Raw genomic sequence first — 18,570 nt, 5'->3', positions numbered from 1 at the left:
GTCAGCTAATTTATGATTTATGTTTAGGTTCCTGTTGAAAAAAAGAGCAGACCCACATATAAGAGATGTGGAACAAAATATAGCTCTTCACTGGTCAGCATTTTCTGGTTGCATGGATGTATCAGAAATGTTAATAAACTATGGATCTGAAGTTAACTCTGTAAATATACATGGTGATACACCTCTGTAAGTTCATTATTTTGCAATTATATTGATTTGAAATAAGGTTTAATAAATACAGTCATCAAAATTGCCATTATACTTAAAAATACACACTTATCAAATCTTTTAGTCTGTTTTACTGGAAAGTAATTACCAGGCACTTAGTAAAATATCAGGATACTAATTTCATCATTAAAATGTTTGTTTGAAGCTGCAACAGCTTGTTCTAAAATATTAAGCACAGTATAAACATGAACTTACGATTTCTACAGGCTTTACAATTTTCAAACTTCAAGTTAGAATGGGTAAAATAAATATGAATAGTATTATGCATGATATGCAAGGCTACTTGAAGAATAAACATGCAAAACCACAATATATAGTTTTGAGAGAACTGAATTTTAAATTTGAATTTTGACTTTTAATTTACTGTATTTGCTTCCAATATTTCTCTTCTCCATATTTAACATTACTTGGTTCGTACTTTTTTCCTTCGTTTCTCTTTCCTTCTGTCTAGCTCCTATTGTGCAGTTGATTTTATACATGTTCATGTAACAAATGCTGATAAAATTGATGTTTTTTAATGCTTGTGATGTGTTTGTCCCTATAATGTTGACTACTCTCCCCAGAGCAACTATTTTTCTGGATGCACTCTCATTAAAACATAAAATAGATTGTAACACACACAATTTGAAAGTTAATGCCGGCCGAAGTGGCCGCGCGGTTCTGGCGCTGCAGTCTGGAACCGCGAGACCGCTACGGTCGCAGGTTCGAATCCTGCCTCGGGCATGGATGTGTGTGATGACCTTAGGTTAGTTAGGTTTAACTAGTTCTAAGTTCTAGGGGACTAATGACCTCAGCAGTTGAGTCCCATAGTGCTCAGAGCCATTTTTTTGAAAGTTAACCTTTGTCCAAAAACCAGTTTTGGCAAATGATTCCTATTTACAAAGTTTGAACTTTCATTGAGTTTCTGGGTTTTACCACAAAAACCTTTATTTACAAGATAATTATTACCTAGTTCTCTAAGATCAAGTTTCATGAGACTCATAGCCAACACTGGAAAAAGTGTTGATGCTCATAAAGCCATTTCTGGACATGGCCTATCACAATGCATCAGATCATCTAATTAGATGATCTGAATATTAGAGCCATATTGTTTCAAATCATAAATTCCTTGAGTAAAACATTGATAATTTATGTACACATATTTCTGTTACTGAGAGACGATCAATAAGTATTCCTCTACTGGCTCCATCAAAATCATTTTCACAGTTGACTTGTGTACCAGCGTGCAATGAAGTACTGTCACTGACGGACTCAATGTTTTCTGATGGATTGCTTTTGTGATCTTAAGAAACTTAGTAGTTCAAAATCTGCATGTGAAAGACAACAGGGCTCCTTTTTTTCTCAGATTTTACTATTGTGTTGATCAGGAAGTGTGTAGATATGTGCAGGCATGGAAGGACCTGGCTGCATCTTGAGAACAGCTGAAAACGCTGTCTTGGGGTGTAGAGGTGGTGGAGAAACTTGTGTGTCACCTGGGAGACATCAGGTGTCATTTGTTGCATCCATGGGATCTGCTGCCAAGACACATTCTGGTGCACATGATTTTTTTTTTCTTTGGGGGGGGGGGGGGGGGGGGCTGCATTCACCTTAGCATGAGTGGTAGGTTTTAATGCTTTCTCTTTTCTTGGGGGTGGGTGGTGGGGAGCTGGCCACCACATGGCATAACTTTTTGTCCTGCAAGTGGCTGAGTGTTTTCTTCTTCAACAGGTTCAGGCATGCAAACAGGGGTGTGGTTCATTTGCTCGGGAGCTCCATTGTGAGACACGTTATGGAGCCTCTTTGGGAAACAGCGTCCATCCGTGAAAAAAATGCTATGTGGACTTGGTTCGTCTAGTGGGGAGGGCTCTTCCAAGAGGTGGAAAAGACACTGACTGCAACTATTTAGGGTGCAGGGTGAGATCATCCTCAAATTGTACTCTCACGTTGACAGCAACGGCTCCCATTGCTTGGATTCTGAAGCCATCCGTAGTTCCTACACACGGTTCACAGAATTGGTGAAGACTGCTGGCAACTGCTGTAATGATGTAATGGATAATAAGGTCAAGTTGGAGAAGCCCTGAGTTGATATGTGAGATTTTTGGCACTTGTGCACATGTCATAAAAAAAAGACTATTGAGGATATTTGGAAAAAAGTGTGTGTGTGTGTGGGGGGGGGGGGGTTAAGAACAATCTAACAGTTGGAAATACTCCACCCACTTTGTCACATCGTCCCCACATTGGGTTATATAGACAGACATTTCCAAATAGATGACAATAGAAACCAATTTCTAGACAACAAGCCACAAAATTTGTAGAAAATAGTTCACACATCAAGATTCAAAAGTATTTTGGTAAACTAACTAAAAACATTAAATATAAAGAATTGCAAACTGTACAAACCATACTCAAGTACAAAATAATATACTGTAAAGAAAAAAAACACATTTCAATATAAAAAGTTTGTTCCTGAAGATAAGTAACATAGCTCAAAGCAAAAAACAAATAGACAATATAACACATTCAGTTTACAAAAGGAAGGAATTATTCATCTTCCAGTCATTTCACTGATGTCTTTTTTACACAATTACAGTTGTCACTATTCCACATAGCTGCATTGGGTCCAGACCTTGTACAGGTACAGATGGTTGTCCCATGTCCTCCAGTTTTAGCAGTGTCCCTGGAGGGAGTTATCCTCCGTCATTGTACATGGAAAGCAAAACAAAACATCCTGCTTCATTATACAGATAATTACCATAACTAAACCTACAAGAAAATGTTACATATCCATAAATAATATTATATACATATACAACATGTTCCTAAAAATGTCACAATAGTTTACTTATAAAGGTAACATAAAGAGAATGGAATCTGTTCTGTGTACTCCTGTATTTCAACTCAAATCATTACCTGTATCAATTGAACTCAAAAGTCAAGTTATTTTCAAATGACCAACCACATATTTTACATATTACAGGAGAAAAAAAAAAACCATGATCACAGTACCGTTACATAATGAATAATTAAATTAAATTAACAGGATGGAAGCTGTTTCAAATCATTGTTTTACTTCGCTAAAATTAGGTTACTGCTGTCACTCAACTAGACAATTAAATTCTCATGAAATTCCCAAAATGTCACCAAATTATCCACCCTTGTCAGAATATTCATACCATTTTTTAGTTACTGTTGACACAGTTAATTAGCAGAATATCTTTCTTTTAACATGTAATTATTACCTTATGCCAGTCATTACCCAGGGCACAAATAGCAAATTCCAACAGCATATAAAATCCAAATATGCAGGAGTATATAAACAGCACTTCACCATAATATTACTCTTACATTCAACCTTCCAGTTTCAGTGTCGAAAATTACACACACGTATATTACCAAATGGTGACTAGCTCAAATAGATTTTCAGTATAACAAGACGACACATATCAGTATATAGTCAACATAACAATGCTTGTTCATGACTGTTAGTGCCATCATATCATTCAGATGTTATCTAGAGTAGTGCATTCTCAATAATTTCCCCACTGCAAAGGTAGGCTCCCTAATCATTAATACTCTATCTAAAATTTCTCATTGCCTCTCATTATTACTTCATTATTCTGTTGAAGCATCATTGTACCTCATTGCTCCATTATCTAAGAGATAAGCACCTGCTTTTCTCCTCATATGCAAATAATGAATCTACAGAACCATAATCTGCAGTAAAAAAGTCCTAATATTACATGAAAACTTTATACTCATTACATAACTGACAAAATAACGGTTGCTAAAATAATTACTTCACTGTATTCCATCATATTACTTTATACAAACTTTGCTTCCTCATTCCACATACAACAGGCAAATGTATCTTAACTTCATTCTATTTTACTGACACCAAAAGGGCTATATCATGACTTATTTCTGACACAAATAAACAAACTTTCTCCATAAATAATTGCAACTAGCACAAACTTCTTCTCTGCACAGACATGTCCCACACTTGCCTTCTCATCTGAACACCACACTGGCTGATTTCATGTGCCATACTGAGACTCAGTCTTGAATGTTTGCACTTAGTGAACAATATTCTACTACCAGTTCTGCACACGTTGACAGTTGACTAACTTTCAGTTTGTCACTTGTTTCTCTCCATACTGGCCCATTCATGGGGCAGTGGGTAAGTCAAAATATATTCTATACTCTTTCTCGCAGAGAAGGTAGCCCAGCATCATAACACGAGAGCTTCTGTAGAGCTGACATTTTCTTCCTGAGTGACAACATAAATTGTGAATGTGTAGGCAGAGAACAAAACAAGTATTAGTTGTGTTATTGCAAACGTTTTATGGTTATGAAAAAATTAAAACTTGTACACTAACTTGAAGTAAGGGCAAACATTGTATTACATATTCAAATTATCTGTTTTATTTTTGTTATATCATTCTACAATTCCTCCTAGTATTAGAATAGTTAATACAGTCTGAGATTCATGATTTGTAAGAATTAGGGGTAACAACAATCTTTGAAATATTTCTTGCCACACTCCTTAACTCTGACAAATACTGGAGATGTTCAATACAGTACTACAGTGAGTCATCTTTCAACTAACTGAATGTCACACGCCCAAAGAAGCTAACACAATAGACAGTGTATGTCCCAAAGATAAATACATTTGGAGCTCTACAATTGTGTGGGTTGAAGTTTCATGGTGTTCCATTGGTTTTACAATAATCCCTGTGGATTTATTATAGTCAAGGATATGTAGATATTTTTGGTGCTTCAGCATCTAGTATAATCGAGGTGATGTTTCTGCCTAGATGAAAATTTCCGAATTGACATTGCTGGACTTGCCAGGATGGATTTTGATCAACATGGGTGTAACTTTTAAAGCCACCACCTGGCCTGCACAGTCATCCAACCTGAGCATTATTAAGCAGCTTTCATCACTTTTGGAACACTGCACTTCATGCAGTTTTTTCCCCTCACATCATTTAATTATGTCTGTTCATGTGTTTACATTTTTTTGTAACCATCCATTCCAAATGGTGATATGATTGACTGGATTGGAAAAATTAATTTCGCACATGATGTCTGGATCATCAAATGCAGTAGTGGAGGCCACAAAATAGAAAGTAAATCAGTGAAACACCATGAAGTGGAAAAAAAGTATTTTTTTTACTGACATGAGAATACTGATAAGAAGTAATAAGCAGATGAGGACAGTAGATACAAAAGATTTTTATTTTGTAGGCTTGCTGTACTCTTTTATATGTCAAAACATTTTGAAATTTGGGGAAGAAATTATCATTGGCCCTTTCTGTATCTAGGAAACAGGAAGCAGAAAGTTGTTCCCTGGTGTCAACAGAGAGTGTACAATTTTGAATTGTACCATGGTGCTGTTAACTGTAAGAGTGGGATTTGGGTCACATGGTTCAGTTCTTGGTCTGCTGCAGATTACAGAAGTTTGATCATGAAAGACATAGTAATTCATTAAATGACTTAGGAAGTAGAGAAGTGGGAGATATCAGTATGTGTCATATGGAAACTGGTTGGTTGTTGCGTAACTGCAACAATGTGTAGAGTGCACAGTACCTGACAAAAAAGGCTTTAGAAGACACAATCTTATCATCACTAGCTGATCATGAAATCAGAATCACACTCTGATCTTGTACAGAACCAGAGTGATGCACTATGGAAGTAATCTCCAATGTCTCTGGAATGAAAATATGAAATGTCCATACTAATTGTATGAAACTCATTTAGTCATTTAAGTTTATGCTAAAGGCTTTATACAGTGTCCAATTTGTGGATACAGAGTGCAGACTCAATGGAAATTAGAAGTAATTCAACTATGAAATGAACAGTGAATGTAAAAAAGTTAAAGGAACAGAATGTTCAATTGTGGATGCGTGAAGAGATCAGTGCTTCAAGGAAGAGACTGCATGAGAAAGAGAAAACATGCAGAAGAAGAAAGTGATGACAGTTGGGGAACTATATTGAGCTGTAGCAGTCCCCTCCAGTATTCCACCAAAAGCAAATGCAATTTAAACATAGCAAGTCATAGAAGAGTTATGATGAACCATTATTGGACTGTTGCCAAGGACAGTCGTGTAGCTTTTTGTCCTTCATTTGTAACTACACAATCACAGAAACATTTCACAGTGCCATAACCCAGTTTGACCAACCAGTGGTCGTCGTCATCAGAGTAAAGCCACATGCTGCAAGTGCTGACTTAATGTTCCCACTGCCATGTCAGGATTAGTATACTAATACTAGTATTGAAAATGCAATACTGGACATTAATGTTGACAACCCAATAGGAATGTGCAACACCACTTGCAGAATGTTCTATGTCTGATGATGACCACTGGCCCACTGAAACTGGTTGCAGCACTGTGGAATACTTTTGTGATTTTGTCACAAGAAAATTAAAAAAGGCATCACATTATCTTCATTATTAGTATGAATTTTTCCAAAGTGTAAGTTTTATTTCTCCCATGTTAGTAAGCTTTGATGAAGATTTTGATCCTGTATTTAGTACAAATGTAGTTTACGTATTTTCACAAAAAACTTCTTAACACAACTTAAGCATTTAAATTCTATAAGAAGAGATTTATGGGCTTTGTAATGACTCAAAGTGTCAGCATTTATTATTTTGTTTTTGATCTAAGATTCATTTCTTAACCAGGCATGTTGGTGCTAGGCAAGATAAATATGACTGCGTTCTAATGCTCTTGTCACGGGGAGCGAGAGTTGATGTTGTAAATAGTGCTGGCAACTCACCACTTGACTGCTGTGTAAAAAGAAGCAATGAATGTTATACTGCAATTAAACTTAACATTCTCCTTGGAAATGTGGTTCTGAATGTACGTGAACCAAGTGAGAAAATCTTATCCAAGTAAGTAGAACATCAATACATGTTAATAATTTGTTATGTGCACTTTTGTCACACAGCAGAACATGAAAACAAGGGGAAAATTTAAGCCTATGGAGACATAGTGTTAATATTGTATTTATGTAATATTGGTAGATGTTCTTCACTAATGTTTCATTTTGAACTGAAAAATGGTTTTGTTTACGTGGGTTTTTAAAAGCAACTGTGTTGCACATCTCTAGTTCAAATGCATAAGTTAATAAAATTATTTGCTTTTGGGTAATTTTAAATGGTGGGAATTTGTCCAAAATTGATGAAATATTTTCAATAGTTGAGAAATGGCGAACAGAATTAAACATTGTCATATTTCTCTGTGAGATTATCCGTGTGAGTGAGGTCCCAAAATAGCACTCCAGGTATCCAGTCTACTCAATGAGAAAACATTGTACAAACTGCTTTGATGTGAAGGAGTGCTACATTGAAAAATAAGGGCACTTTAATCCATAAAAGCAAGAACGTTGTTCACTGTCAGAGTGAGAACGTTTAATTTTTGCCTTGTACATAGTGATTGTGAAGTTATTAGTTGTTTCTATAAGATGAGATAAAGTGCATAAAAGTACACATCAAATTACTATGTCTGTTTTATTTAATTCAATGTGTATGATGAGTGGTTTTTTTTCAGTAGTTGCCATATTCATTTACAATAACTCTGCTAACCAATGACTATGAGACCAGCATATTAGTTAATAATTTAGTAGAGCAGTATCAACTCAGTGAGTGATTATTTTAAAGACTTGATTCATTCTGTCAGCCATTCATATACAGGGTGAGTCAAAAAGGACTTCATGAATTTGGAACGATATAGAAATTTATTGACGTAATTTACAGAATTGGTAGACATGCCATTTTATAGCAAAGAACCTCAAGTTTCACATAAAAGTGTCAAGTGTCATTTTGATTCAATGTGGCTACCACTTGTGATGCGGCAAACATTCCAACAGTAACCAATTGCTTCCCACACTTGTTGCAGCAAATCAGGCATAACTTGTGCAACAGTGGCAGAGATTCAATTTTTCAGGTCAGCTGAATTGTTTGATAGGGGAGGAACATACCCACAGTCGTTAATAAAACCCCAGAGAAAGAAATCCAGTTGTATCAAATGGTGTCAACAACATGTGGGCGACCTGATGATTTATGATGTCACAGTGAATAACCGGTCTCAACAAAGTTCTTGTGCCAAGAGTAATTGCAGGCTATCTTGGAGGTTCTTTAGCATATTCGGTGTGAAGGTTGTTTCAGAGTTTGTTTCATGAAACCAAAACATACAGTAAGTGTGCTTCACATCAGTGAAAGTAGTCATTTTAACTGAGCACCACACCACCGCTCCTGTTGGCGGAATGGGATACTGATGTACTTTGTGAATTAAGCTTTTGGTTGTTTGCTACAAAATCACACATCTACTGATTCTTTGTTATCTCAATAGATTTCTGTATCATTCCAAAGTTGTAAAGTCCGTTCTGACTCACACTGTGTTTTAATCACAAGTCATAACCAACAGGAGGACCTTCAGAAGTGTGAGACCCTTCAAGTAATACTCTAGTAGAGAATAGCAGCTACAATAAACTCTCCGTGCAGGCTGTGCTAATTATTAACTATTATTTATGATAGCTTGTCATCTTCTGGCATTGCAAAGAAGTAGTGTACGAGGAATAACGGGGGTTTCAGGTCAGTCTGCAGTTTCCAAGTGGTTACGAGCAGAAAGACAAAATCCAGTAATGGCATGCAATTGCTGGGATCGGTGCCAAACACTGTCACATGGCACTTCGGAGAGGTGCAGATTTTAGGACTTGATAAAAATACTTGCAGGAGACTCAGAGAACTCAAGGCTCTGAATCAAACTTAATTATTTCATTCAGACTAACTACTACACTGAAGACTCATTCTCAGCTTCAGGAAAAGCAAAATATTTGACTGTTTGCACAACAGAAGTTAGTGTCTGAATTCGTGGGGTGAGAGCTAACAGATGTAACAGTCACTAATAGCATCTTAAAGTACAAGGGATGTTTAATAAGTAATGCAACACTTTTTTTTTTCCCTTGGCCAATTTCGGCTGCAAAAATGCAGAATTTGTTGTGGGACATCGTGAAATATTCCCACTTCACCCCTTTAGTTTCATGAAAGTGTGATAGGTGGCAGGGCTATACATAGCCTTCAAAATGCTGTCTGTAACAGAGGTGCATTCACCATGCAGAGAGCTATCATTGAGTTTCTTTTGGCGGAAAACTAGAGCTACGCTGATATTCATAGGCACTTGCAGAATATCTTCAGAGACTTGGCAGTGAACAAAAGCATGGTGAGGCATGGGATGAGCCGTCTGTCATCATCACAACAAACCTGTCCGTTCCCTCGTGTCGGTCAGCCGCACACAGCTGTGACTCCTACAGTGTTTGAACACGTGAACAGTCTCATTTGACAATGTTACTTATAATCCGTCTTGATTGCATAAAATGTTTATTCACATGACCGGTTTCAGTTCCTCTAGAACCATCTTCAGATCTGCAATTTCGGTTACAGGAGTAACCCGTCCACACTCAGCAGCCTTCACATGCTGCATCACATAATTACGCAGCATGCGAAGGTTGCTGTGTGTGGACAGGTTACTCCTGTAACCGAAATTACAGATCTGAAGATGGTTCTGGAGGAACCGAAACTGGTCATGTGAATAAACATTGTATGCAATCAATATGGATTATAAGTAACATTGTAAAACCACTGATTATGGTTATCCCATAAGACATTATGTCTGTTTTTGCAAAGTCTCATTTGAGGTGATCGATGGATCACAAACAAACACTGCACTGCTCAACTTGACATCTTTGTTGGTTGTGCTGACACATTCATCAACCAGTTGAGATACTCAAAGCTGTGTGCTCTCTGTTTTCCTCACTACATAACAGATGACCATAAAGAGCAACAAAGGGCTGTGTGTGGAATTGCTTGCCCATTACAAGACTGTTTGTGACAATTTTTTGTCAAATGTCATCACAGGCAATGAAACATGGGTTTATCACTTTAAACCGGAGACAGAAAGGCAATCCATACAGATGCACCTCACCGCCTCTCCTACGAAGAAAAAGTTCAAAGCCACACCTTCATTCAGTAAAGTCATGATGATGGTCTGGGACTCTGAAAGTGTTATCCTGTTTGATTTCCTCCCTCGTGGTGCAACAATCAGCTTGAAAGTTATTGAGCTATCCTCAAGAAATTGAAAAAGTGGCTTCATCGTCTTCATCGCCACAGAAATGCAAACTAACTTCTTCTTCTCCATGAAAACACAAGACCTCACACAAGTCTGCGCACTTGAGAACAGCTCACAAAACTTCTTTGGGATGTTCTTCCCCATCCACCTCATGCCTTCTGACTTCCATCTGTTTGGCCCAACAAAGGATGCACTCTGCCGGAAGCAGTAAATGGATGATGGGGAGGTTATTGATTGGGCAAGACCTTGCCTACAACATTGACCAATGGAATGATACCATGCAGGCCCTCTCAGTAAGGTGGCATGAAACCACTACATTGAATGGGGATTATGTTGAAAAATAGGGTTTTGTAGCTAAAAGAGTGAAGAGTAATACGATGAATCTTGAATAAACCCAATCTGCTTTCAGTAACAAAATTTGTTGCATTACTCTTTGAATGCACTGCATACAAAGATTTGAGAGCAGCACCCCAAGTAAGAAAACTTAATTGGAGACTAGCAGCGAGTTACATGGAGTTGGCATCCCAGCAACCTGACTGAGAGAAAGCTGTTTTGAATATGAAAACCCAGAGTTTTTAAAACATCTTGGTTGATGTTGCTCTTTATCAGTATTCAGCTCACCAGTGCATTTGCATTTTACCAGCATTGACCAATCTGACATGAGTCTCTGCTTCTCCCTGATGCCTCTGGCCAACCATGTTCAGGTCCTTTCGCTTCAAGTTCATTGTAGGTAGGAATGTTCCTAGCATTTACTCTAACAAACTCCGTGATTGATGGTACCTGTATTCAGCTGAAAGCTAAATGTCATTGCCCAGTCTAGTGTGGCTAGCAACAACAGTGTTCAACATCACTTTGCTCTACCCTAAATTTGGAGACACACTGTCGGAAATGGGAACTGCTGTTCCAGCAGTTTTACTCATTTCCCGTCTGAATCGAATTTATGTGTATCCACTGACATTGCTGTTGTTGGGAGCTAGTATAGTGCTTGCTGTGTATGACTGTTGGCAACCACTATCCACTGTGACGCCTGATACACCATCTACACAGTGTATGATGCTACTGGTTAATTCTCTGAACTGAAGCTCTTACCATGGGACAGATTCAGGGGGCTTCTGCAAGTTCTCGTGGACCTCATGTAACATAAATACTACCACTTGTGCCTACTCTCTACATTTTGTCTCTCATTTCCTGTCTTAGAGTGCCCCTGCTGGCTTTCAACAGCCTCAGGCTTAACAATGAGTAGGTCAATAAGATGTCAGTACTACATGACAAGCTGTTGTATGTTACATTTTCCAAACATATTTGTATTACTGTATTAACTCTTAAAAATTCTGTATAATGAATATCCTTCTCAATACACTGAAATGTCATTCCTTAAAAAAGAAAAAAATATTTTTATACTGTAGTAATGTACATCAATCTTCTACAGTTCTTACAGGGATTTGTATTCTTAATCTTGTGATGCTCAGATTCATTTTAGAAGAGTGTGTTGTGTAATTTATATAAGATTTGACCCATAGTAAGGGCTCTCTTAATTTTATTTCTTGGCTTGTACAGGCAAATGCACTGACGAGATTCCATTATGCTCTGTGGTTCTCATGCAGCAATGTTTATCATATTTTGAGTGAGTGTTCATTTAAGATGAATGCTTGGTACATAAAATACCTACGTCAATATATTTCTCAGATGAAGTAAACTACTGTTCAGACACACACTGTCCCCCTTTAGTGGACAGTTTTAACATGATATCTTGAGGATATCTGCAGTGTTATGAATAAGTACCAACATTAAGCAAAAGGTTGAGGTGTTACCTCTGTGGAGCATTTTTAAATTGTCTAGTATTACTGTTTCTGTTTTTGCCACTGTGATGTGCAATTCTATTCAGTAGTATTTGCTTTGCAAGTGCTCTATTTATAGCTCACTATTATTAAATAGTGTTGTTTAACTAATTTACACTATATGATCAAAAGTATCCAGACACCCCCAAAAACATACATTTTTCATATTTGGTGCATTGTGCTGCCACCTACTACCAGGTACTCCATATTTGCAATGTCAGTAGTCATTAGTCATTGTGAGAGAGCAGAATGGGGTGCTCCGCGGAACTGGCAGACTTCTAACGTGGTCAGGTGATTGGGTGTCACTTGTGTCATACGTCTGTACGCCAGATTTCCACACTCCTAAACATCCCTAGGTCCACTGTTTCCGATCTGATAGTGAAGTGGAAACGTGAAGGGACACGTACAGCACAAGAGCGTACAGGCTGACCTCGTCTGTTGACTGACAGAGACTGCCGACAGTTGAAGAGGTTCGTAATGTGTAATAGGCAGATGTCTATCCAGACCATCACATGGGAATTCCAAACTGCATCAGGTTCCACTGCAAGTACTATGACAGTTTGGTGGGAGGTGAGAAAACTTGGATTTCATGGTCGAGCGGCTGCTCATAAGTCACACATCACACCGATAAATGCCAAAGTACGCCTCACTTGGTGTAAGGAGTGTAAACATTGGATGATTGAACAGTGGAAAAATGTTGTGTGGAGTGTCAAATCACGGTACACAATGTGGCGATCCGATGGCAGGGTGTGGGTATGGCGAATGCCCGGTGAACATCATCTGCCAGCGTGTATAGTGCCAACAGTAAAATTTGGAGGTGGAGATGTTATGGTGTGGTCATGTTTTTCATGGAGGAGGCTTACACCCCTTGATGTTTTATGGGGCACTATCACAGCACAGGTCTACATTGATGTTTTAAGCACCTTCTTGCTTTCCACTGTTGGAGCATTTCGGGGATGGTGATTGCATCTTTCATCACGATCAAGTACCTGTTCATAATGCACAGCCTGTGGCGGAGTGATTACACAACAATAACATCCCTGTAATGGACTGTCCTACACAGAGTCCTGACCTCAATTGTACAGAACACCTTTGGAATGTTTTGGAATGCCGACTCCGTGCCAGACCTCACCGACCAACACCAATACCTCTCATCAGTACAGCACTCCGTGAAGAATGGGCTGCCATTCCCCAAGAAACCTTCCAGCATCTGATTGAATGTATGCCTGTGAGCGTGGAAGCTTTCATCAAGGCTAAAGGTGGGCCAACACCATATCAAATTCCAGCATTACCGATGGGGAGTGCCACGAACTTGTAAATTATTTTCAGCTAGGTGTCCGGATACTTTTGATCATATAGTGTACATTAACAGTTACATGATCCTAGAAATTGCATTGATATTCCTTACAAAGTGTATTTATTGTTGGCTTTGTGTTGTTTTGTTACTATGCCATTTTATTGAAGTTAAGTAGGTTTTCAAGTGAAATGGAAAAAATATTCAGTGAAAGTACAAATTTGCATTGTGTTACTTTCTAGTGACATATCACGTGGAAGAGAAATGAATCCAATTCAATGTGTAAATGGTGAAGATGATGAGGAAGAGCCTAGCGACTACACATATGTGAGCAAAAACTGTTTAACAGCTAATATTAGTATTGACACTGCTGTAACGTCATTACAGTCTTGCCTCTGTACAGATAATTGCTCAAGCAATCGCTGCACTTGTACATTTATGAGTGAACAGTGTTGGTATGATGATGAAGGAAAATTAGTGCCTGAATTCAACTATACAGGTTTGTGAATTTTGTTAAATCTACCTTCTGCAATTTATATTAAAAATTTGAATAACATAACCCTTATTAATTATATATTGTTAAATTATCTAAATTGTTTCATATTTGCATTTTCCAAGATTATTGCATACAGCGAGAATATTAATTATTCTGTGTGGGGAGGTACATTTACGTTCTGTCTAGGAGGCTATCCAGGAAGTAACAGGCACTTTGAAATAAAAAATTAACAATATGGAAAAACCAAATTTTGTTATACACATTTTAAAGACCAACTCTTAAGCTATTTTTGTACATAATCGCTATTGTAACTGAGGGGTTATCTTTTGCAGCACCCATTTTAACACATCACAGAAAGCAAATTAGCAGACACAGGTCACACACTACCACCGCTGGATGCGTACTGAGTGTAAGAAAGTTATGGCACCAAGATGGTGACTGTAGCTCTGCCCACTACCGCAATAGACCAAAATGTCTGTTACTTTTTGGATAGCCATTGTATGATATTCTGTGGTCTTTAGCATTGAAGAAAAAAGTGCATGAAATTTTGAAGTTGATAATTGAGGCCGGGACCTTTCAATTAATAGAGCTGGTTTTCAAGATTACGAGAACACCTGTATTCTGGAATGTGACATCACTGTAAGATGGTAATACCAACAATGCATGTACTGTGCTGCGAGTTGTTATTACTATGAAGGAATTTGGTCTGCAGTGTGCTTGGTAATGTAGAAACGTGTCTGTGTGGTTGTACAGGCATAGATAAGTTAAAGTCAGAGATATCAGGATAAACATGGTATTTACACCGTGCAGCAAGGACCAGTGATGAATAAAAGAAATGAGTTTGTGTTATGTTTTTAGGTGAATGAGGTGGCACAGACACTTCTACATTTACCGTATTTACTCGAATCTAAGCCGCACTCGAATCTAAGCCGCACCTGAAAAATGAGATCCGAAATAAAGGAAAAAAAAAATTTCCCGAATCTAAGCCGCACCTGAAATTTGAGACTCGAAATTCAAGGGGAGAGAAAAGTTTTAGGCCACACCTCCAAATCGAAACAAAGTTGGTCCATTGTAATATGAGACACAATTTAGTTCGAATGAATGATGATACACCTACAGTAGTTTGGTTCGAGTCGTAACCTTAGCAGTTAAGCTTTACCAGGTAGCCATTGCTATGCATCACGCGCTCTGTTCGTATTTATAAGCATACCCTTCCTTTTTCACGTGCTTCGTCTGGTTTGAATCGATTGCTTATTTTGCTTTGATCTGATAAGTGCCGTTTTGTTTGTAATAGGTGTTTACCTCACTCTAAGCTGAAAATGCATTACTGTACTGTGTCATGCATTGTTTGTCGCATTCTGATAGTGCGTGTTTACGGACTGTCGGCGCTAACGGCATGGCTTGCTTTTGTGCACGCTACGTTGAATTTCTGCAACATCTGAAGATGAACAATACGGAGTTTGCATTTACTTTGTTGGATAATGTACGAAAATGTAGTGGTCGAAACTCGGAGCGGAGAAAAAAAAGCTCGTTTACCACCTTTTTTTAAATTTATTTACTGACGCAGAGGTTTTGGCGCCAGTATTTATCTTTGTGCCTACAAAGCATGCCTGTGTAGCGCTACATGTATTCGACGGCAGAAATTAGTGGCGGCACCTACCAACATTTTTCAGAACTTCCGCTTGCTTTGCACTCGATTCTAAGCCGCAGGCGGTTTTTTGGATTACAAAAACAGGAAAAAAAGTGCGGCTTAGATTCGAGTAAATATGGTATTTAATGGTTAAAAGATGAGCATATTCATGTATACTATTTACAAGATTGATAGATTTATATATAATAATAGTAATAATAATAATAATAATAATAATAATAATAAAATAATATAATAATATGATATAATAATATAATATAATAATAATAATAATAATAATAATAATAATAATAATATCAACTACAGGAGTCATACCACACAATATCCACCATTACATCAATACAATACAGCTACATCCAAACTTATATATACAATTACAGATATCCGTAATTATTGATACATGTTCAATTACCCGAAAGTTCCTAAATGCAATATAACATATACCGTACAGTTGAAAGGAAGTGACACTTGATCAAGGTACGCGTCACGTCCCATTTTTAACCAGACTTAACGTCTGAGAAAGTAAAGAAATAATAATAATAATAAATAAAATAGCCTCAAGCTACAGTTACAGTTTTATAAGTTTTATTCGGTGATCTCGTGCTCAGATGCGCCTGTGCGTGGTTCCTATTTCTTGGCACGGAATAAAGCTTATAAAACAATAACTGCAGCATTATTATTATTATTATTATTAATGTTCAATCACTTGCTGATTGTCACCAGATTAGTAGCATTATGCAAAGTCCATTTATTTTCACCACGGGTTCTGAAGTCTGGGCCAGAGTCCTTTGTGCGGTAACTTAAAAAGTCATGTGGAGGGGTCATTTGCTTGCAGCGAATTGAACTGATGAAGACGTCCTCGGTCAACATGGTGCTACCCATTGGAAAAGAGAGCTCTGGAGAGAGCAAGGCCCAGTGGAGATGCACTGGTGGACTGTTTGAATTTTTGTCTCCTGTGGTTATGTGTGTGGCATGTGGCACACGATCTGCGGCCGACCAATACAATGCTGGTAGCGCATTCCTCCCCTCCAAAAACTGCACACCGTCTTCGGGTAGCATGGATACGTGCGGCCATGTGAGAGAGGTCTGTGTCTTGGTGCAGCTGATGGAGATAGCTATGGAACGTGGTGCCATCTAACTCACATTCCAACATTTGCCTTGAGAACCACCAGAAACATCTGCCAAAAACTGGGGGTTTGACATCAATCCAGCAGCACAGGAGAGCGCAGCATTTATGTTTATGAGCACACCGAAGGCTGTACAGCTGCAGAGGGTCTGATGTCCATGACTGACATTGATGTGAACAGCGACAGGTGCTGCAGCAGCAGGCTACGTAGGCAGGCAAGGGGTCACCTCCAAGGCAGAGTCGTCTGTTGACCCATGCACCTGAACTTCAGACAAGGTTGCTTGGGGGCAAATGGTCTCAAGGGGTCACCTCCAAGGCAGAGTCGTCTGTTGACCCATGCACCTGAATGTCAGACAAGGCTGCTTGGGGGCAAATGGTCTGGGTTGCAGGCAGCATTTTTGAAACATGAAAATCTACAGCAGGATCACAATAATAACAAAAGCATAACTGGTTTTGGTGCCGTCAATGGGTGCCTGATGTGTCGTGAATGTCGTAATGGTTTCTGCCAGTTGCCTGAGTGACGATGCTGGATTCCAAGTTGGCTTATAATAGAGATGATAGAAAACATTGTCCTATAATAATTATGTTGATGAAGGATTGTGAAAAAGCGAAGTTTGATAGGGTCTGAGAAATAACAACAAAGTATTTTCCCTCAAGTGCAAAGCATGAAGATTGGACATGTGAGCCTTGGAAGTGTGAATGAAATGTTTAGCTTCACTGTTCAATTGAGGAGAAAACAGTGCTGTTTGAATATGCTTAATTCCCTTCTGTTGGTAAAATCATTGAAATTCCATAGCAGAAAATTTCAGACCATTGTCCGAAATGATTGATTGTGGCAAATCTTGTAATCAAAAGACAGAAGCGAGTGCTTTTCTAGTTCTAGTGCTGGTTGTCAAATTCATGGGAGTGACAAGTGGATACTTACTGTGTACATCAGTGATAATGAGCCACCTTGTGTTCAAGGAGGGACCAGCAAGGTAAATGTGGGTACGTTGCCAAGGTCCATTAGGTCGAAGCCTATGGACAAATTCTTGGAGCGGCACTGTCTGATCATTCATGCAGTGACAATGGCTGTCATCTGTTCAGTCTGCCTGTCAAGTCCGAGCTACGTACAATGATGGCCCACTACCTGCTTAGTTTTAAAAATTTCCCAATGCCCTCTATGTAAAATTTTCAAAACATGCTGCTGCAATTACAGGGGAATCATGACTCGGGTTTGTTCATTAGGAGTATGCAATAAAATTACACCGTTCTGAAGAGAGAGGTGTTTGCATTGAGCATGGTAATTTCATACTACTGTATATGAAATTGATTTTGGATTATGTGGCCAACCCATCTAAATATTCAGCAATCATAGTGACTGATCTCGTTCAGCGGGAAAAGCTTGCAGTGCTTGCAAATCAGAAATATCAATTTGCAGACAAGAAGCTTCTGATGCATTGGATCCTGAATCGTTTCCCATAGGCAAGTAAGATAGTGTCTACATTTGCATGCTAATCCATTGAGAGATAAAGAATTTCATACTGTTCATTTGAAAGAAGTAATGACCAATGTTGGAGCTTCTGTGCTGTATGATCAGGCACATCTTTTGCTGGATGAAAAAGAGCAGTCAGTGGCTTATGATCAGTTACAAGAAAAAATTTTGTACCATGCATATATTGATGAAATTTCATGACACCTGGCTTAGGCTTCCTTTTCCGTTGGACTTGTTAGCTTGAGTGCTGTTCAATTCCTTAGATGTGAATGCTATGGGGCATTCAATGTTACCAACCTTATGAGATAATACTGCCCCTATCCCATGTGACTATGCGTCAGCTGCAAGCAGTAC

At 38.4% G+C, this 18,570-nt stretch overlaps 1 protein-coding gene across 5 annotated transcripts in view; it reads left to right on the top strand.

Annotated features, from left to right (window-relative positions):
- LOC124555813 (histone-lysine N-methyltransferase EHMT2) overlaps positions 1–18,570 on the top strand; it is a 280,266-nt gene that overhangs the window by 162,846 nt on the left and 98,850 nt on the right. For all 5 annotated transcript variants that reach the window (XR_006968595.1, XR_006968596.1, XM_047129879.1 and 2 more), the window contains 3 exons: positions 28–186; positions 6,893–7,102; positions 13,712–13,968. Coding sequence is in view for 3 of the 5 variants with exons in the window: in XM_047129879.1 (XP_046985835.1) it covers positions 28–186; positions 6,893–7,102; positions 13,712–13,968 (626 nt within the window). In the remaining 2 variants the exon portion in view is untranslated. The remainder of the gene's footprint in view (positions 1–27; positions 187–6,892; positions 7,103–13,711; positions 13,969–18,570) is intronic.

Source organism: Schistocerca americana, chromosome X, assembly GCF_021461395.2.
Source record: "Schistocerca americana isolate TAMUIC-IGC-003095 chromosome X, iqSchAmer2.1, whole genome shotgun sequence".
Classification (NCBI taxonomy): Eukaryota; Metazoa; Arthropoda; class Insecta; order Orthoptera; family Acrididae; genus Schistocerca; species Schistocerca americana.
This window is presented reverse-complemented; position numbering and strand designations above follow the sequence as displayed.